The sequence below is a fragment of the Ammodytes marinus genome, assembly GCF_949987685.1.
Source record: "Ammodytes marinus genome assembly, chromosome: 17".
Classification (NCBI taxonomy): Eukaryota; Metazoa; Chordata; class Actinopteri; order Uranoscopiformes; family Ammodytidae; genus Ammodytes; species Ammodytes marinus.
In genome coordinates, this window is record NC_137221.1 from 13,152,047 (window position 1) to 13,174,432 (window position 22,386).

Below are 22,386 nucleotides of genomic sequence, written 5' to 3' on the forward strand. Positions count from 1 at the left end.
GAGACCTCTCTAACAGGCAGTTGTTATGACTGTTATCCAGCAGCTGTCAGTCAGGTTGGGAAAGGCCACGATAGGTGTTTCTTCTGTTCTTGGCTTGGCTGCCCTCTTGTGTTCACACAAGAAACTGCAGTTGAATGAGATTTTTTTTTTGTACTCAGTTTCAGTCTTAACTAAAGACATGCATTCAAAACTTATTTCCCCTCCTGTGGGTTAATTGAAGTGTGTACTAAATGTAAAAATGTAAGCCCTTACATAAGGAGATGTGACACAAAATCTGGTGGCTTCAGAGGTATTTTTAATTAGAGTACAAGTACATTTATTCACTCCATGGTTCCAATTAAAGAACACACGTTTCCCCTGTTTGTTGTGTGTGTGTGTGTGTGTGTGTGTGTGTGGTGACTTAACACAAATCAAACCTTCACTCCGAGATAAAAGGCCTTCTGGATTCTCTCAGTGATGTAACATGACATGAGGAGGACATGGGATACTGTTGCACTGTTAAAAACCAATTACTCTCGCCTCGAAATTGCCAACGCTGTTGTAAAAAAAAAAAAAAAAGGTCTTAACAGCAGAAATGTGGTGCTTCACAGTCTGTGTGGCAAATTGCATTACTAATGGTTGTAACGGTGGGAGGCATCATAGATAGTAAATAATGGGAGGCATCCACCAGCAGGGGAAAATGTCTGGTGATGGTAACTGTTCAAAAGTTTCATAGTTTCTAGGATATAATCATTGCAGCACAATATTGTAAAGCCAACTCAGGAAATTGTTTGAATATGTAACACTGATATAAATGTATTCATACATTTTATATTTCTATGTGTCATACATTTTTTATATGTCTGTATAAAAAATGACCTAGAAACTATATCTGTCAGGAGTATCAATGTTGAGAAAAGGTATAGCCTACTCAGAGTAGGCTGCATTTACTTACACTAGGCACAGTGGTACTTGGAGCAAAATGCTAACATTAGCATGCTCACATGCTTCCACACAATACTAACACGCCAATTGTAAACAGGTGTAATGTTTGCCATGTTCCTCATCCTGCTTAGGTGTGTTAACATGCTAATGTTTGCTAGTTAGCACTAAACACAGGGTTCAGCTCAGGCTGGTGGGAATGTCAGTTGCTCAGCAAGTATTTGGTCAAAAACCAATAAATTAGATGATTTGATGTTGAGACCTGATGTTGGTGTCAAAATGAATATTTTAAAGGATACCCGCAAGGTGATTTCTTCCTGATGGGAATGTGAATTTATGTTCTTCTCTCACAAGAGAAAAGGTCAAGTCTCTTTAGCCATGCTGCTAGTAATGGCAAAAAAAGAAAAATGTCAAAAGTGTTCATTAAAGGAAAATGGGGGGTAAATTATAACATTATTTTTCCTTAACAATGAACAAAATAATATCCAGTCGAGTTTTGCTTTTATCTGTTTTATAGTAACAGGGGTGTTAGTGAGTTACCTCCCACACCGAAACAATGGACAAGTGTTTAAATATTGACTCTGGCTTGGGAAGTGACACATTTATTTCACTCTCACCTCGGGTCAAGGCTGAACCTTGACTGTGTGTTTGCACTGCCTCTGCCTGTTCTGCTGATCTTGGCCCTTTTCCCTTAACTATCTAAGTGTTGGGATCTGTTTCTGACAGAATATTCACAATGGGAAGAAAGGGGGATGTTTTTTGTTCTGAGGTGTGTTTGTAAATACCAGCATTTGAGTCGTGACTGTATCAGTAGCTCACTCTGTGGGCTAAACTACACAAAGTGTTGTTGTACCTATATAACACAATAAGGCATACATTCAATTCTGAACAGTGTTAGAGTACTTTGTGTGTGTGTTCTAAAGTTGATAAAAAAAGAAGAAACGAAAATCAGATTGGGCCAAAAATGGAAACCCATAGTAAACCAAAAACTGCCCCTAAATGGAGGCAGACAAAACATGTGCTAATAATAATAATAATAATGCCAACATCTAATGAGGGCCATGCAGAAGCAATAAGCAACAAATGCCTGGTTGACATTAACATAATAAAGCTTGTAAATGTAAATCTCTAATCAAGTTTTTAAGTGTAAATATATATATTTTTATGTATGTGTGCAATTCCATACACTCAAACAAACAACAAATAAACTAGGAGCATGTTTGGCATCTGAGGAGGAGAAATAAGGAGTACAGGATGAAATAAGAATGAAGAGAAGGAAAGCCACAGAGCAGGGAGGATTTTTTCCCTCCACAGCAAGGCCAGAATAGACTCAAAAATGATATATATGTACGATCGGCACAAGACCACATGCCTGCATCCATCCCACGCTTTCAGTTTTCCACACCAGTAAACAAGTGAGCGCACGCGTCAGACACAAAAGACCAGACAATTAGATCACACAAGGAAGGGTTGGGGTAAGTTGTTTGTTTCCGAACAAAGGGAGACTGGCACACAATAGTTTAGGGGGCGAGTGTTGACGGTCCAAGGGTTAGAGGGGTCAAGTGAACAGAGGGGTGGGCTGAAGGGGGGAGGGGGCCAGGCAGGTCTCAGTTCATGGGCATCTCCTGGGCGGGCGAGTCTTCAGGCTCACTGATCAGATTTTCGGCGCTGGGACTCCCACTGGCCTGGTCGCCGCCGGCGTTGCTGGTGGTGGACGCTGATGGAGTCATCTTAGTCTGAGACACGGCAGGGGACAAGATTTGAGTATGAATAATATAAATATTGATTCCTATGGCCTACATGTGATACACATGAAAGTATGGTGGCTTTTCGCAGAGCTGAAATTTCTAAAAAAATTATCAATGTAATGGAAATAAACACAAACAAAAAGCTTGTTACAATTAAACTTAAAGGTCAAGTATGTAACTTTTGATGCAATACAATTACACAATCTTCTTCTTGCAAATTAAACGCTTAATGCATGAGCAATTAACTGCAACCTCTCTCCATTCAATACACTGAGGATGCATGCTACTACAGTATTATTTGTTCTGGTATGACCAAGTAGCCCATGGTGGCTAACGTTAGCTAACTTTAGATTTTGCTGTATAACTGTTATTTATATAGGTCGTCTTTTTCCGCCTTTATTTGCGCTACTGTTACACATTTTAGCTCACTCAGTTGTTGAGAAATGAAGGGTAATTCCATGAGCATGAGCTACTCAGTATTTGACACTTTTGGCCACCATGGTTTCTGTTTGGCAAAAGTTACATTGTCTCATCCTAAGACATGTTTAAAGAAGTAAATCCTTCTTTGCCACTGAAGCTGAAAACATTTGAACTGTCTCTGACCTCTAGAATGATTCTTTAGAAAGCTATGAATAGAAATATACTGATATACCGATGTACTGATTGAAAGGGGGATGTTTACAATTGAGTTGGGCTAATTAACAAACCATCTGACCAGGTTGAAGGACTCCATTGAACTGCTAAAGGGTTACTTTAGAGTAAAACAGACACAACTGTAAAATACAATAATACTCACTTTAAGTCCTATAAATTATTATAAAAGGCCTGTCTCTTTAACCCTTTGAAAAGGTGTATTTCTGAAAGTGTTTCCACTAGTGTTGTTTTCTTTTTTTTTATCCAGTTACCTTCAATGTCTCCACTTTCTCCTCAAACGACTTGAAAGTTGGTGCATTCCTGTGAAAGACAAGGACAAACGGTAGGATCACGGACCGGTCCTACGGTGTTGGAATGCATATCTGACATGCTTATACACTGAGGTTAGGGGAAAGTGGAGAAACAAGTTGCCCCTTATTAAAATGAGGAAGTAGCAGCACAGACACTGTAATCACACCTTTAGAGGTCATGTTATCTGATCCACATCACAGACAATGCGGGATTCTCTAGTGTGGGACCTCGTTCTATTCTGAAAGAGGTGCTGAGGTGTGTTGATTTTCATGAAAACCTAATCCCAGGCATGCAGCAGAATGAACCTCCTGTCATGTCGGTTACAGTCAAAAAATGTGTATGTATATCTTTAAAGTAGTGTGGTGTTTGATTCATACATTTCTGAATACATCTAGATAGGCTTTTGAAGTGTTAATCTCACATTAAGCTAAAACGATTAATTAAGTGGCCTTTTGTCGGATAAAAATAAACAGCAACTAATTGGAAAATCGACAAATCATAAATGTTTTGGGAAAAAAATCCCCTAAATGCAGCTGTTGTATCTCCAGTATGGACGTTTATGCTTCACTTAAGTCTTCCAAGATAGTAAACTTAATCTAAATTGAAGATATCCTCAGCAAATTCTCAGCTAATCGATGCTGCGTCTGCTTCCAAAGATTTTTGGGTGGAAATCTGTATGGCTGGCCCGAATTATTCGAATATCTGAGTATTCGTTTGTTAAATTAGTATTCGGAACTCAATTCAGTATTCGGGATATTTGTTTTTTTTAACAATTTAAAAAAAAAAAATTTGCAAAGGTAGCTCAAACTGCAGTATATTTTGTCAGCAAACAATATTTGGATACACAAGTTATAAAACAATTGTAAAATACAAATTAGAGTTCATTTTAAATATATTATCGAATTATTTGAACTTTGACCTATTGGCCGCTGCCCTTTGCGCAACCGGTGATGTAGTAGGCTACGTGATGTTACAAGAGTGAGGCAAACTAAAAGCGGCACCAAGCGCAGGAGGGAGAGAGAGATGGAGGAAGAATAGATTGTGTTCCTAAAAACTCTATAGGCTACCACAACATTAGCGCGATTTCGGAAGGAAATGTAATGCTTATGCTTGGCGTATTGCTAACGTTAGCTTAGCTCAGCTGTTTGTTTACATCAGCCATCATTAACCGTGACTTGCTTGCATCATGGGAATAGGCGGTCAATAATGGATATAATATGGACAAAAAAGACTATCAATATTGGATCTTTGTATGGATTTATAAATCGCCGAAAAGATGCACGTTCCTGGATGAATTGATAAGCTCCTGTATGGGTTACGATGGCGCAGAGGACAGCTGATTTGGAACGAAAAACAGCTGTTGCCTCCACGGGGAAAAAGTAAGGAACTCCAACTTTACTACCGCTTGAAAGTTATTAAAGCATCAACAAACTACGCAGCTTGCTGTCTCGGCTCACACACTCGGTTTCAGTGAGTACATTGGCATTATTAAAGGTCTCATATTATGCTAAATGCACTTTTTAAATGTGTTCTAACATATCCATGGGGCCACGGTGTGCCTAGAGACTGCCAAAATATCAAAAAAAATAACAATCTCTCCTTTTCTCACTCTCCCCCTTTCTGAAACCCCCACCCCTCCCCCCCAATTTACTCCGTTCAGAATTCTCGCCGGCTATGTCGTCACAGCCGGCACAGCCACATCCCCATATTTTCTATATATGTCCATGCTTCCGATGCTTCCCCCCCCACATTAGTAACCAGAAATTTCCACCGTGCAGTAGTCTATGATAAAAAAAAAAAAAAAAAAAAAAAAGTCTATGATAACCCCACCCCCCCATTTCTTATTGGTCCACGGCCCGAGATCCCGTGGCCGAGATCCCATGAGATTCCACGAGATTTTCCCCTGGAACATTTTCTGAGCGACAGCCATGTTGCTTTCCCCCTAAGCGACAAGAATGCCCATAGTAGCCTACAGCCTGAATGTTACATACACCAACACAGAATGCTTTTGCTCATACTCCACTAATTTATCTTATCCACAGCAGTCTATGCCTCGTTTTTAATAACACAACGGATAGGAAGCTACTTGTGGGTTTTTGCAAACAGTGAAACTGAAAGGAATGTTTTTATTGGTATTTTTGCCTGACTGGTGTATAGCTATTTAGCTTTGGGACAAGCATTCAGCTTTTGCTCATAAAAACATAATTCTATTACCCAAACCAGTCTGGAAATGCCTCGTTTTTAACAGGACAAAGGATTGTAACTTAATAGTGTGGAAGTGGAACTGATTTGTGCGGTACTTTTAGTTTATTTTATCGTCTGAGTCTTATTTTTAGCGTTAGCGCCCATGTAGCTTCTGATGTAGCACCAAGTTTTGCTCATAACACGCTGTTTATAGCTACTCCCCACAGCAGTTTGAAAATGACTCGTTTTTAATAGGACAAAGGATTGTAACTTAATAGTGTGGAAGTCAATTTTAAATATATTTTTTTCACTGATTTGTGTGGTACTTTTAGTTTATTTTATCGTCTGAGTCTTATTTTTAGCGTTAGCGCCCATGTAGCTTCTGATTTAGCACCAAGTTTTGCTCATAACACGCCGTTTATACTCCCCACAGCAGTCTGAAAATTACTCGTTTTTAACATGACAAAGGATGGGAAGATATTCCTGTAGAAATCAAGCTACTGTTTGAAGCTACTGTTTTCACTGGTTTTAATCATGTCAGGTCATGTCAAACTGTTCTCTTAGCCCGGAGCCTCTGGGTAACAACACTGTGTTCGCAGTCACGACTCACGCAGTGTCTCTCTAGTATCGCGAGAGCACGGCAGAGACGGTGGGAGAGCTCCATGGCCATATAAAGAAAGCCCGGCAGAGAGGTGGGAGGGGCCAGCCAGATCGCAGAAATACAGCTCATCCAGGACAATCAGGGTATAGAGGCTTGCTACAATAAATGATCCGAACGGGTTTTTCAGCAAACATCTAAAAAAATAAGTATTAGGGACTACTTGGACCATATAAAATTGACAGCAAAGTGCATAATATGTTACCTTTAATGTTGGTTTGATGGTGTGTTTTTCTGGAACGAATATCCGAATATTCGCTCGGAAAAACCAACGAATACTCGAAGCCTGAAAAATGGCATTCGGGCCAGCCCTAGAAATCTGTAAGTTTCACAACACAGAGGTATGTCCAGGCAAGGTGGTTCCATTTGGCAACCCCAAAGTACACACACAATACCTTAGGATAGTATCTATATAACATGAAAATACAGAAGAGGGCACAGTCACATTTACGTAAACCACATGCTTGGGTCCCCTTACCTCATGGCAGGCATACTAGCTGAATGTTGTAATGAGCGTATGCTATCCGACAGCATTATGGAGGAGAAAGGGGGGAGTTAGTAGCCAATTTAGCATTGTACAGACAGTTTTTACACAGAGAGAACAAAAGAGAAAGACAGACAAGCACACATATGCGAGCACAACAGAAAATAAAACCTGTCATTTGTTCTACTATATGTTCAAAGAGTTCTTGCAAGTGCACAAATCCTATAAATCCTGCTTTATCCCATTAAGATCGATTGTGTATTAACACAGTGTGTCTGTGCTAATCCTGCGTATCATGGAAGGAAATCTTGTCATGCGCACACACAAAACGACGACAAAGCATGTACACACACACACACACACAGTTTGACCCCTGTCAGCCCCCCCCCCCCTTCCTCCCCCGCCACACTGGTGCTTTGAGGGGCCTAATAATCTTATTTGCAGCTCACTAATCCATTGAGAAGAAGGATGAGGGGGGTGGGAGAACAGATTAGGATCAGTAGGGGGAGGGGGGGCAGGGAGGTCAACCTCATCCACATCTCAACCGGAACAATCTGTTGTTGTCCGTTTAACCAGAAATTATTAAGAATAAATTGTTGTAGGAAATTAACGGAAAACGCCGTTGGCCCTCTGAAAGCAGAAAATCAATCCTTCATATTCATGGCTGCCATAATATATCCATTTTATGATTAATGAGAAGATAATAGAGAGAGAGCTAGAAGCTGGGAAGCTTAAGGTAATTTGAAAGGGTATTGAAAGTTTTGAAGTGGTGAAAATGATTATATATTAAGGTAAATATTGTTGTATCAGAAAGTAATGTATCAGAAAGTAAACAAAAACGGGGAACACACAACTGCCTGCACATGTGCCTATACATAAATAAATATAATTCTCTGGGTGATCTGTTTAGTCAGTGGAATTTTATAATTAATGTTCATAAACAATGTAAAAACTGTGTTTATTTAAAGTGAAGGCCGGAAAAAAGCCAGGAGCAAATTGGTTTTTAATAGCTTAAAACAAATCTATATAAATTAGCATTTTTTGGGAGTCTCACCCAAACATATTAGACAAAATCTGCAACCTGAAAAGGCCAGATTTTGATGTAAATTAATGGCAGTTATGGTGTGTGTTCATGTACCCTAAAAATTAAAAATTCATTATTTTTGGAAAAGCTTTCCGAGTTAGACACGAGAGTGGTATCGATCTCCTCATCCGACTGCTAAATATAAAGCTGGAGTCAGGAGATGATGAGGTGAGGTTAGCTTGTTTTAGTTTAGCTTAGCTTAGCACACAGGCTGGAAACAAAGTGGAACAGAGAGCCTGGCTGGATTCGGTGCTTCAAACCTCGCAAATATAATTTCACTTTTAAAGTGTTTTTGGATGTACCGTCAAACCAAAGTCTCCTGTCTGTCTCACCTGACGTCCTCCAGCTTCCTGCTGATGGCTGAGCCCACGTTGGAGAACGCTGCTGTGGCCTTCAGACTGGCCTGAGACAGGGTTTCAGATGTCCTCCTATAGCTGCAAGAGAGACGGAGAGAACGGCAGGAGAAAAGAGAGAGAGATGCTATGAGAGACTAGGAGATCAAAGACTAATGAGAGGCGTCAAAGTCGAAACATTTCAATGTCAATTTTTTTGCAAATTTCAAAAAGCCCCAGAGCATCAGGATGCTGATTATTTCCTGTAAAATAGAAGCCATCAAAGAACTTTGTGCAGCTTGTCAAGAGCACTGACATCTTTCTTCCACATTGTTCAGAGGATAGAGATCCATACAGTAGCTGAGGGTTCAATGTGTTCTTCGGGGCATTGGGATGGAGAACTTACGCGATGGAGGTGGTGACATCCTGCCAGGTTTTGGTGATGTTCTGTTTCAGCTCGTTGAGAGGAGTCACGCCCAGCTTCCTCTTGATGTCAGCAAGCAACACCTCCTTGGCTGCCAGCACCTGGGACAGAGTCTGGATCTCATCCTCAACCTGCACACAGACGCACACACAGACACACACACACACACACACACACACACACACACACACACACACACACACACACACACACACACACACACACACACACACACACACACACACACACACACACACACACACACACACACACACACACACACACACACACACACACACACACACACACACACACACACACACACACACACACACACACAGTTATGCATCAACATTTTTGAGGATTTAAAAGTCTAGTTTATATGCTGAAGCTTGGCCTGAGTACACCTCTCCCAAGTGTGCCGTGGCCAAGGAAGGGTACCGTGCTTGAGAATTGATGGCGCACTCACACTGGTCAAACGATCCAGACTTCAGGGGGCAAACGTACCTGGGCACGGTACAGATGGCCTTGTGTGAGTGCGCCCTTAATCTATCAAAGTTCAATTTAATTGCCAAAAAGGTAAGCAGCTGAACCAAACGCTGAGAGTAAAGGTGGATTATAATGTTTATTTTCAAATAAATTCTGCATGTAAAGTAAACAGGAGCTGACAAAACGCTCTCTAAAAAAGCCCTGCACAGCTCTTTCGGCATGGAGTGCACCATTTGTAGAATTTGAGAAGTTGTTTTACTTTTTTGGAAAAAGACAATTTATGTCAACTGCTATTCCCTTAGTAAATGAAATGATCCACAGCAAAGAAGACTCTCCATTTTATATTTCCCACCAATAAAGTCATGGCGCACGAGCAGCTGGAAGAAATATGTCCTGGGAATAAAAAATAAAAAAAAAGAAGAAAAAAAGGAAAGTACATCTGAAGCGAGGTAAGTGGTTGGATCAGCTAAAGGGGCAACAAGGGACATGAAATAAGCTTCCTGCTGTTATGGAAGGCAGTGCTTTTTATATGCAGAAAGCACTAAGCTCGGCTTTGTATGAAATAAAAAAAGACCCTCAAAGAAAACATTACACATTATGCAAGGTAACTCCGAAACGGCAATCAAAGTAGTAATGATGTAGTAAAAATGCATTTTAAAAGGTGCAGTTTGTAATGAAGGTGTGTTTTGGCTGCATCTAGTGTTGAAGAAATCTGGATTGCAACGCTGCAAGGCTAAATTTACAGTAGCTATGGTGACCTGACCTTGAGCAGCTCCTCTTGTAGCTCCTGTCTCTCCTCCTCCGTCAGGGCGGGGGGCGGAGGGGGAGACGGACCCACCGAGGTCACTGCATCTTCTCCCACCTCTGGGATGGAGTCCGGATGTTGCTGGGGACCTAGGAGGTAAAGTGCAAAAAATATTTAAGATACACTCACAACTGGGGATGCACAATATTGGATTTTTTTGCCGATATCCGATATACCGATATATTGTAAAACTCATTCCGCCGATAACCGATTTCGATATATATAATTTATCTAATTTATTTTTTCCCACACCAAATTGCAGAGATCAGTCTCTCCTGTAAAGGAATTAACATATTATGATGCATACTCTTATTGTGTTGGCCCATTGGCAAATGCAGACATAAAATACAAAGCTTAAAATTAAGTGATTTTATAATTTTGTATAAAATATTTCTTATTTTGTGTAAAATAAGAAACATTTGTATTTTTCTGAAGGACGAGGAGAAAAGAGGATGCTACATAAATATGTGAAAAGATATCAGAGATTGGTATTAGGAAAATGAAGGATGCTAAATATACTGTTTGATGTTCGGCGGTTGAAACTCCTTATGATCCAAAACAAAAGCTTTGGTTCATGCTGTACAGTAGAGTTGCACAAAACACCTTCTCTCTCTCTCACACATACTCTCCTCCAGTCAGGTTTTCACTTCCACACACATCCAAGCGCACAGTGAGTGTACACACACGCTATGTCTTTGATGTTACAGCCGCTGCCGACAGAGCTGATGTGCCCGGTAGTAGGAGCAGCAGTGCATCAATAATATAAAGTACTTCCCAGATGGAGACATCCTGGGCTCACAGACAGCATGGAAAGAGACACCAAACAAAGGGGTTGTTAGGACCTGTCAGTCAAAAGGACAACAGCGGGTGAGGAGATAGTGTGCAGCAGGAGAAGTCTGTTTTTATTCTTTTGATCTAGTCCATCCCAGTTGTACCTAATGGATTCAGTGAAAGTAAAAAAAAACAAGAGTTGAATCCAACAGTGGGGGGTGGAAGGATACAAAATAAGGAACCATTGGAGAGAAAAAGAGAAGACTTTAATTTGCCATTACCTCACCTGGTAGGGAGGCAGAAACAGAGAAAGAGGCCTAAACAGACCTGAGAGTAGATTTCACATAAACATTAAAGTCACTAAAACTTCCACTAGCAAGAATAAATTAGGTTTTTCTGGTGCATTGGCCCTTGTAAAAGGAAGCTAAAATAGATTGTTTGATTGGTTATTTATTCCTTTCAATGAACAAGGATATATAGTTCAGCATTTGGCTGCTAGTTATTGGCGGCGGTGGTGGTGATGCTAATCATCGTATTCGGAAAAAACACGATGGCATTTTTTGTAGGAATTAAGATGTACGTTTAAAATAAAATGTAACATTTGGGGTATTCGCCAAATAAGTCTCCTTATAAAAAGGGAAACGTTCGACATTTTGGGAAATCATTTGCAAAAGGAACTTCTAAAGTATGAAGCTAGCGTCACTGACAGCTTAGCTTAGAATAAAAGACAGAAAACAGGGAGAATCAGCTAGTCTGGCTCCGTCCTAAAATATCAATAGAACAGACTCCAACTCTTGTTCAAAGTTTTTTTTTTTTTTTTTTTTTTACCTTAACTACACACCCGTCATTGCTGACAAAAAAAGCACACTCCTTCCATCCTACAATCTGTGGTCCACAACATCCTCCACTCCCACCTCATTCCAAACCCTTGGCACTCGTTCCCCTCTCTCTCTCTCTCTTTCTTTCCCACCAAGACTACAGCGGAAAGTCCTCACAAACTGTCAAAAAGAGCCGCTCAAGGGGAAAAATAACAACATTTCTCATCCTTTGCCGATTACATAGTGAGTGTTATCATAAGATCAGGACTGGGCTGTGCCGTGACTCGCTCTAACATTAATTAAAGCCATGGGAATAACATGGGTTGATTGGATACGACTCAATTCGCAGTATTACTGATGTGATATCTGGACATGAGATTCAAATAAAGAAAATCGCTTGGAGATGGAGAAGGGAATTACAGTAATTAGGTGAGAAGAAATACTGTATGAATTCTCTTTTTAAGCCCCTAAACCATAAACCATATACTGTATATCTCAGCAGCAGTAGTGTCACTTACACACACACACACACACACACACTCACAGAATACACACATAGATACAGATACCTGCCTACAGCGACAGAATTGTGTAGCTGACACTTCCCCTTATTGCTACAGTCACTAACAACACTAAATTCCCATCCTTATCAGTCAGTACTTTTATTTTTTTCTTGATAACATTATTTCTGCTGCTTCAAACACAGAGCTTTGTCAGGTTACACTCCAGAGAAACAGGTTCTGCAGGCCGATACCTTAACTCGAGTTATCCGCTATCATGTATATTTAGTTTTACATTCCTGCAGGCAGGAATGTGAATGTGATCTGTATGTAGGGAGTGTGGAGGTGGATGTGTAGTTTGAATGTATGCCTGGGAGGTGTGTTTCCTTCATTGGGCACCTGTAAGAGAGAGCCGGGGGGAGAGAGAGGAGGGAGAGGGAGAGAGAGAGAGAGAGAGAGAGAGAGAGAGAGAGAAGTGAGTGCAGGCAGAAGTTTGGCTTGCTACACCAAACTGCAAACACACACCCACATTACTGCCCAACCCCTCTCTGCTTTAGCTTGTTTCCTCTTAGACCAACATGTCGTGCCCCATGACCGACTCAATTCCACAACAGCTAATTAGGAAAGCAGCTACGAGGCCGAAATATTTTTACAGACCAAGCCAAAGTGGCAGCACATAATTATCTCTTTTGTGATAACGAGTCAAAATCAAAGCCCTGCAATGGTTTAGGTCCAGTGAACTAATGCCTAATTGTTTATTTGATAACTGCATGAAAGTGATTGCTTTGTTATTGTGACTAAGCCACTTTGAATATTAGCACAAAGCAGCACAAAGAAATGTGGAATTGATGGATTGCTTTCTTTTGTCTGGATGGAAGCCAATTTAAGTTTAAGAAGTAAAATATAATTGTACAGTTAAAGTAAAATATGACAAGTCTGGAAAAAGTTGAGAAAATGTAACAAAACTGGTTTTATGTGTGAAAATACAATCGTCCATGAATTAAAGCATTTTCCTTTTTAAAGAGTAAGGAAAGACCAAAAAAGCAAAGATAACAGATTTGTTATGAAGACAATTCAGTACCTCCATCGCGAACTCAGTTTTTATGATATTAAGTTATCCATGATCCACTGGACTAGGGTTCTAGAAAAATGTATATGATTGAATCCAATTCTATTTGTGAGACAATGGAACAAAGTTTGAGCCACTGTTGCACAGAAAATCATCAGCTGCCATCACTTCAAAAGTTGGCTGACTTAAAAGATTTTCAAAAACCTAACAGTATGTTGTCATCCATAAATATTAAGAAGTTAAAAAATTTGAGCCTATTGTGTTTTAAAAAATAGGTAAGAAACCCACTGCATGTCATGCACCAAAGTTATCGGTAAATAAAGCCAGCTGGGAGTACTGGAGAAGGGTTATATAATTATGAATTAATCACAGCATCATAAAATAATCAAATACATATTATCAAATAATACAAATAATAATACATGTCAAACACTCTTATAAAGCTTTGTGTTCCCCCAAATTCTTCCTGTCCAAATAACCAAAAACAGTATTTCCGTCCAGCACACACACACAAACACACACGCCCACGCAGCCTTCACATCCTCCGTTCGGCCTCTCCCTTTCCTCCTTGTAGATTACCTCTGGATTTGACAGCTGGCGAGCTGGGCGGTGTGTCTCCGTAGGCTGGGGACAGGTACAGGTAGCTGTTGTTGACTCCCTGCTCAAAGTCAAAGGGAGAGTGGTATTCCTCCAGTGGCTCCATGTTCACAGCTTGGAGTGTTGTTGGTCGGAGTGACTAGCACCTCCTCAACACCACCACCACTGCCCAAGCAAAGCCAGCCAAAGTGCTGATTGTCTGCATGTGATCCGGGTGCGTGTGTGTGCTGCCTCTGTATGTCTCCTTGTTTACAGCATCCTGGCCTCTTGTTGGTGTGTGTGTGTGACAGAGAGACACAATGTCCAAGTGTGTGAAATGAAGTGGGAGGAGGTTTTGTATTGACTTTTAAAAGGTAGTCAGGAGAAGTGAGTGACTTTTAAAAGGTAGTCAGGAGAAGTGAGTGAAGGTATACCAGGAAGCCGCTTTCCCTTCCTTGAGCAAGGCCAAGTCCTTGTGAACTCTCTGCTCCCTTCCTTGCTGTTAATAAGTTACATGTCCCTTCAAGCAGCTGTTACAGACACACACACACACACACACAACGGAATCCCAAAGGTCAATTTTCAATCCATCCTTCCGGTTACATCCATTTGCGCAATCAGTGCTGTATTCAGATGGCGGCCACTGTTTGCAGAGCTATTGCTTTTAGCGATGTCGTGCGACACACCAGTTTCAATACTCTCTCGGGTCTCTCTCTGTCAATGCCCTCCCCTCCATTTCCGTCATGGACTGTCATCCAAGGAGGAAACAAGAGAAGTCCCATTTGTATGAGCAGGTCATGTGATGTGGTGAGCATAATCTGCAGTGGCCCAGATTATAAAGCGAAGCACTAATCCAGGGTTTGCCGGTCCAGCACGGAGCAGCGGTAATGCTAGTCATCTAGAATGGAGGGGAGAGGGTGCCAGAGGCGACACTTGGTTTTGTGTGTGTGCACTTGAGGGAAAGTGCTTTTTGTGTGGTAATGACAGCAAGCACAGATGTACTGTACACTCGCCACTGAGTGTTTGTGGGTTCATACTAGGGCAGAAGCAGCCTAATGATTCTTTTTCATTGTCAATCAGATTAATTCTCTTTAATTAATCTTGTTTAATTGATTGGTATTTTACATTTTTTCGCCCACCACCATTTCCAAAGGCTCAAGCTGATACATTTCAATTGTCCAAAATACAAATGCAAAAACCCAAAGATATTTACATGTGTAGTCAGAAAATGAGAGTACTAGTAGGGTAGCAGTGATAGGAGGCATAACTAAAATTCATATGTACATTTGGAGAGAATGGAAAGACAGCAAAGCAAGTCAATAGTTCATGGTAAATAAATGGGAAAAGCCCAATGGGTGTGCTGCTTGTGTGGTCTTCTCCAGGAAACACTTCATTAAAGAGGACCTATTATACTACTTTTCTGGTCTTAATTTCTTGTTTTACACTGCTATAGAGCAACCTGACACGAATCACATCACAAAAAACTATGTAGATTTTCGGGAAGCTCTCTCTCTCTTATTTTGGCGATCCAGCACATCCTGTCAACACTTGAGTGTGTGTGCTTCGGCAATCTCCGCTCCCTCCGCCTGTGCATCGGCCATCTCCGCTACCCTCCCCCCCCTCCTGCAAACCCCACTCCGTTGTGATTGGTTACCTTCCTTCCGGAACACTTTCAGTGGCGGGAAGCGCGAGCATGGACCTATAAGGGCGCGAGGCAGACGCGAACAGGGAAGTGACAGCATTACCATACATGGAAACATCCGCGTGGTCACGTCACAAATTTTTATGCGACGTCACAAATTATGAAAGGGTAGACCGCTTTGAAGACGTGACTTCTCGACTGGCTAGAATAGTGTTTAGTGCTCTGCACAGACACCCCAGACGGTCAGCAGGGAATACGTCGAAATGCATGTAAGTCATTATTTGATAATTTAGTATGGTTAAGCATGACTATGAATCATCATAACAACGTTTATAGGTCATAAAAGTCAAAAAGCATCATAGGTCCTCTTTAAAGACAGAAGGATAAAGCAATGTACCGGAAGTATTGTAGCACTAAGGGACAAAATGCACTAGTATCAACCATGTCAAAGTGAAGAGAATGGAGATTTTTTAACTACAAATTTAAGATGTGTGTATACTATAAAATGCATGAAAGGCTTATCATTTTTCATTGTGCTCAGCATGCTGTGAACTGACTGTCCTGCAGAGTCAGGCTTCACTACATTCTGCTTCCATCCAGCAAGGTCAGCCCAGGGAGTGACACCCAAACTATCAAGTATCAACGCCACGCACTGAAATAGGTCCACATCAAGGACCAATCAATCCTCGCCAGCATCTTGCCTCTCTTGCTCCTCAGATTTGTGGTCGTTTGATTTTTTTTTTCAGGAAGCAATTGGGCATATATTATTATAGATAATAAATTATATCACAAAGGCAATTGCAAAATCTGTCAGAAAAATCCCAAGTAGATATTTTTCCTGTTCAGACCAAAAAGAAATCAAGGTCTCACGTGTACATTGAATTGTATAGCTACTGAAAGTCTAACATAAACATATTCTATAAAACCAAGCACACATGCACACAAGCGTGCAATGCCGTGCATGCACACAGACATGTATCACTTTTGCAGCAAACAGCCAAATCTGTTTATTGTGACAGTAGGACATGTTTGAGACTGATTTATTCTGAAAAAAAAAATTAAATGGAGCTGAAAAGAACTACACAATCGCTTTTTACATATGAATTAAAACTCTACATTACTTCTACTCTGCAGCCCTACTGACCAGAAGAGCCACTGTCTAAGTCATTACAGAAACATGTGACATTGGTTAATCAAAGTCACACATTTTCATCTCCAACCAAAACAATTTCATTCAGCGTGTTCTTGGAATGGATTGTTGTCAAATATTGTAAAAAAACAAGAAAACATGGCATCCATCCACACACACTGTAACATGGGACAAACAGCCATTTTCAAGTGGTTAATGAAGCACAGCATGAGAGCCATTACTCTATTCATGGCATACGCTGTCATATGATTTGCCCTAAAACGAGAATCATGAGACACGGATGACTGGGGATGCAGCGAGAGGGCCCACAAAGTTCCCATGACAAGTGCAATGCATCATGGGGAAAAAAGCAGAGTGGCTCCACCTCAAATGGAAAACAGAAATGTACATGTACAGCAAATGGACCAGTCCCAGCAGCAGACCCGGGTTCGATTTCCGCGGTCGTTGTCTGCATGTCACTCACCTCTCTGCCCCATTTCACCTCTGTCTCTTCAAAACTATCAATAAAAGCATGAAAAATGCCAAAAAATATCTTAAAAAATGAATAAAAAAAATACCGCCAGCAATGGTTAACTTAGCTTAGCATAAACACTGGAAACCGGTGGAAACATCTAGCCTAGCCACGTCCAAATGGTATTAAGATCTGACCACAACCGCCTCTTACAGCTGAGCTCACTTATCAACACATACCATTTTGTTGGAATAATCCATTCAAAAATCTGAAAATGAAGTGAATTTTAAAAATGTAGATTTTACCCATATTAGTGAACCTAGCTACAGTGATGTTCATTGGACAATGATAGAAGGAGGGAGGGAATGGGGTCACAAAATCCTGTGTCTCTGGAATCAGTTGTAAGGCCTAAAGATATATTTTCTTTTCCAAAGTATTTCCAGATCTAGTTTAGGATTATCTTGTGTAATATTTTAAGGATTCAGTATTTATAATAAATACGTCTATGCTCTGTTTGACAGGAAGGCCCAGACTTTCTCTCTAAAGTGTCATGTTGGAAGATGCTGAGTCTGAACCTAGAGCTACCAGACAGGTGAGACATCTTGGCTGAAATCTCACAGGTTAATGAAACATTCTCCATAAGGAAGAAGTGAATTACAAGGAATGAAATGGACACGGCATAATTTAAGTTTCTTCATTGTATTCCAAAATTGAATAACAATGCAGGTTTAAAGACAGCATTTCAGTGTACTACATATAAAATAATAAACACAAACATAAAATGGTGCTGTCATCTATTCATCTTATCTTTACCCTGAACTTGTCTTGTGATAGACGTCAGGATTTCCACAACTCTGTCAACTCTGCAAAAATGCTAAGCTCTGTGCAGAAGCGTTTAACCGCTTAACTGTTCACACCACATTTTACTTTCATGCCCCTCGAACAGCAACAAGATCAAAGTTTTCAAATACACACTGGGGATTTCCCTTAAGCCTTTGAGATGAAATGTGCAAATCTACTGACGGTTCATAGTTTGAGGTAGTACGTTTTGCTTTTAAAAATGTCTCGCATCAAACACTTCAAGAGTCTTTTTAGAACGACCTGGGAACTATGACTGGTGCGCAAACAACAGACATGCATTTCTTTTAGTAAGCTCAGTGGTGGTTTAGGCAAACAAAACATCCTGTTCCTACATGAATCATTTTCACAAGTGAAAGAAGGTTGGGGAGTTGTGTTTTGAACTACAATGCCGACATGAATTAACATGATTGAAGACAAACCTTTGAATATGTGCAATAGTTGTTGTTCTAACTCATCAGATCAGATGTCGGGGAGAGTTATCTAACACAGACTTCCTGACTGCTCAAACAGCAGTTGTGCTTGACTGAAATCTAATAAGGGAAAAAATGTTGGCCACTGTTATCAACCACTGCCCATGATCAATCACATTAGACGACCAGAGTTGATAAAATAGATTGGAGAGCCTGACCGTCTCATTTTTAAGCAGCAAGAACATAATGAGCACAAATGTACAAATACAACAAATGCTTACAAACAAATCAGGTTTTCCACAACATATCATGCAGCTAAACCATGTGGTAGTCCACCAAAGACAACCTCAAATAACAGACATTGTGCATAAAAAAGTGAGAACTACTGAAGGAAAAGACATTCCCACTCAAGCTAAATAAAATGACCCATATGTTCTAAAAAGACACTACTGGAAACTCTATCCATTCAAATGCAGTAGGAAAAAGCAAGCACAAAAAAAGAGTTTTGTTATTAAAAGGGTTATCTACGGACGTTAATACAACTAGCAGACTCCAATCCCCTGACAGCTGATTGTGGAAGAACACCTAAACAAACACTAAGGGGCTGTTTATACGACAACACGAAACGGTGCATACGCGAAAATATGGTTACAGCCGCCATAGATACCTGCATGACAAACAATGGAGTTCACAAAAAAAGAAAAAAAGAGAACCCATCAGTTCCTATGAGGATATTTAAAAAAGGGACATGTAGTTAGGAAGAAAAATACTTCTGCTGCACGAGAAGTGAACAAACACCCTGCAGTAAGCAAAGAACAGTTTTTAAAGCTTTGAGTTTTCTTTTTGATTGAAAATTATTTTTTTTACATATAATTGTTGTTCAAGGCCATGTAGAGCTATATGAAAAAGCCCATATATTTGCAGCCTGAACTACTGGAGCAATCAGTTGCACACACAAGGTACGTGGACAATAATGTAGTGTGGTCTGGGAAAACCTTAGAAAAAGATGCAATGCACAGGAAAGTGACACAACCAAAGAGGAACTGTGGTCACAAGACAAACAGCCCCGCGAACCAACAATGACTAAAGAGATCATTTGCTTCAAAACACCATGTGGATTGAGCCCCTCTCTCAATCAAATGAAACCAAACCAAACATTGTTAGCTTCAGCAACTTAGCATTTACCTCAACAGCACGCCAATGATGGAAACACTGTGTGACATTGAGCTAATTTGGTCTTCTAAAAAAAGGCATGAGTTATCAACCAATGACTTGTTGTTACATGTGTTATGCTGTGCCTTTCCCTTCTAAAATATGTTTATCCCTTGAAGCAAAAAACGCTAAAGGAAAAAGCCAATATACAACATGCAGACATCAGGAAATGACATTTCTGTAAGGGAAATGAGGTCAGCTGTGACTTGTTTACCTGGCATCCCCTTGAGGTGAACTAATAAAATTAAAAATACAAGAAAAGCGTGTATTTATTTAACTAAACTCAGCCGTACATGCAAGCTTCCTATATTGCAAATGTCTAATTATTTTGTGCTGCACCAAAAAAAAACATGCACTTCCCCGAAAAGCAGCTGTTAGAAATAGGCAAACGTGCACAAACCTGGACGATGGGAAAAGACTGACAAGAGGTGTGTGGTGAAGAATGAAGGAAGGAAGCAGAATGCATTCACAGCATACCTGTGGTTCAACACTCACATCCTCTCTTTATATTAAATATGCCTGCAGTCCAACACGTGTTCTGAGGCCTGTTTGACCTCCCTAGCCCTTCAAACATTGATACAAATAGGACTGTCTGTGCCACCTTCAAATAAAACATAGGCTATGCACTCATTGTTCTGTTAAGAAAGGGGGATCAGAAATGCATACTTGACTAGAACAGGTATAGTTGCGACAGTTCGAGAAAATGTGATTAGCTGTCAAACGGGTGTAACCTACTTACAGGTTCAAGTTGTCGGTTAGATTTGCTCCATGTGCTGTAGGCTTACTTAGAACCATCTCATCAAAGTGTTAAATTGTATCGATTCTACGCCAGATGTAGGCTACATTTCATTTCCCGTTCAACTTTTAAGTGAAATTGTTTATTTTATTTTAACAGAAATGAGAACTTCCTCGTTTGTAGCCCATTACATGTTGGAACAAATGCTGAGCAATATTTTACATCCGTGATATTTTTGGTTGAAGTTGACATTCTTGTTGATGTGCCTAACATATTAGGCCTACTCAAGTCTCAGCGTTATCTCTGTCTCAGAAATGCACTTTATTTAAGTCTGACAAAGTAGCATATGTTCTCAATCTCCACGGACTACGCAAAGTTAGCTGACTAGTTTGCTAACTGTCATGTGAGACATCAAACAAATACTTTGGAAAACTTTTTGTCGCTAAGAACACAGTCACTGGGAGACACTTCAGTAAATCAAGTTACCTTTCTCTGCATCCTCCATTGTTGGCTACGGCCGAGCGCTGTTTCTGGTTAGTTTTCTGAAGTCCAGAGTGAGCAGGTTGCTTTGCTTTGGCTGCTCAGGATCTTCCTGCTCTCTCGTCTCTCTCTCATGTTGCCAGGCAGCTCTAGGGCGCCGCGCGGGGTGGGGTTCGCCGCTACGTCAGCACGCAACAGTGTAAACAAGAGGCGAGCACGTGGATCAAGTTTTACACCATCAACAACGCACAGCTGCACGTCAAAGACACGCCATTATTTGGAAAAAAATTCACCGAAAGTATCTCACCCAAACTTAAACAGGCATATCTGTCATTCCTCAGTTATCATATAGAATGGCACTGTGCTATAGGGACATTCTTCACGCTGTATCAAAGGAAATAAGTCGACTACAACATAAGTTAGTCTACCACCGGGCCTATGTTAAAAAATTTAATTTAGGTTTTCAAAACTAATATTTCCGAACGGAATCATTGCAAGGTATAGGCCTAATATCTGAGGGAGTTTACAAGGAAAGGGACTATCAAGTTTCATACTACTATTTTTTTCTTCAAAAAGAAATAAAAACATTATTTAGTCATAATGTATTAGCTAGTTGAAGGCAAAACAGTGGCATAAACTCAATCACTGAAACATGCAAGGCTTGTTTATTTTTACATCACGAGATGTTTTCAGAAGCTGTCCTATTCACCATTGGGGATTTGTCAAATTAATTCTGGAATAGACCTACACTGTATGTCAAGTTGATGAGCTGGGGAAATAAATAGATACACTAATCGTGCATGGCATGCCTTATTACCCCCTTAGGAATTTAACCATTAGAGAGGGGTATAAAACTCCCACCTTATTGTAATCGAAACCTTTGTTAAATCCCACTCTTGTTCACACACTGTGTGCAAAGCCCTTAATTGGACAGAGCTGAAACTATACACCCAACTATGTCAAGCATCACACACACACACACACACACACACACACACACACACACACACACACACACACACACACACACACACACACACACACACACACACACACACACACACACGCACACTAGGGAGAGAGAGGTAGTCGTTCACATGAAAGACTGCCACCTGCTGGACCTGATCTTGATGACAGGGAACAATATATACAGTAAGACACATGTTGATATGTTATAATCCTTTGCTCTAGGCTGTCTCTGGAGGGAACACATTTCACATCTAAATGATCACAAATGACATATCTTTATCAAAGTCACACATGTTAGCCTATTTAAAAATAGTAGGCTACGCTACGCCTAATCAATTGATATGTATCCTAGGGTAGGGAATAGAAACAGAAACTATACAATAAACTATAATATCATGTGACATAGGATATGCTTCTGTTATTTAGGCAAAGCAAAAGGTTGTATTAGGCTACTGCAGGCCTAATTGATTGTTACAAATAATTGTACATTTTGATTCAAATTAAATATCACTATGCTGTATGCAGGCTATATTTATTCATAAGATAGCCTGTATACGTTACTTTTAAGATATTTCTTTTTTGGAATTGAATACAAATATTTTATTTTTATATTTTGTTAATAAACTAAAAATACATTTACAAAGTTACCGTGGACCGGACCACTACA

The 22,386-nt window shown here is 40.3% G+C and overlaps 1 protein-coding gene across 2 annotated transcripts; it reads right to left on the reverse strand.

Annotated features, from left to right (window-relative positions):
• Window positions 1–278: 278 nt before the first annotated feature.
• tpd52 (tumor protein D52) lies at window positions 279–20,892 on the reverse strand (the record flags this gene model as incomplete). Of its 2 annotated transcripts, XM_080045326.1 has the most annotated exons (7): window positions 279–2,657; window positions 3,575–3,623; window positions 6,935–6,976; window positions 8,357–8,458; window positions 8,763–8,911; window positions 10,033–10,163; window positions 13,812–13,935. In XM_080045326.1, the coding sequence occupies 7 exons, from the start codon at window positions 13,933–13,935 to the stop codon at window positions 2,529–2,531; spliced, it is 726 nt and encodes a 241-aa protein (XP_079901452.1). In that variant the 3' UTR covers window positions 279–2,528. The 2 variants fall into 2 exon arrangements, with proteins under 2 accessions (XP_079901452.1, XP_079901453.1); XM_080045327.1 differs by lacking the exons at window positions 6,935–6,976; window positions 13,812–13,935 and adding an exon at window positions 20,757–20,892.
• Between the last annotated feature and the right edge of the window lie 1,494 nt (window positions 20,893–22,386).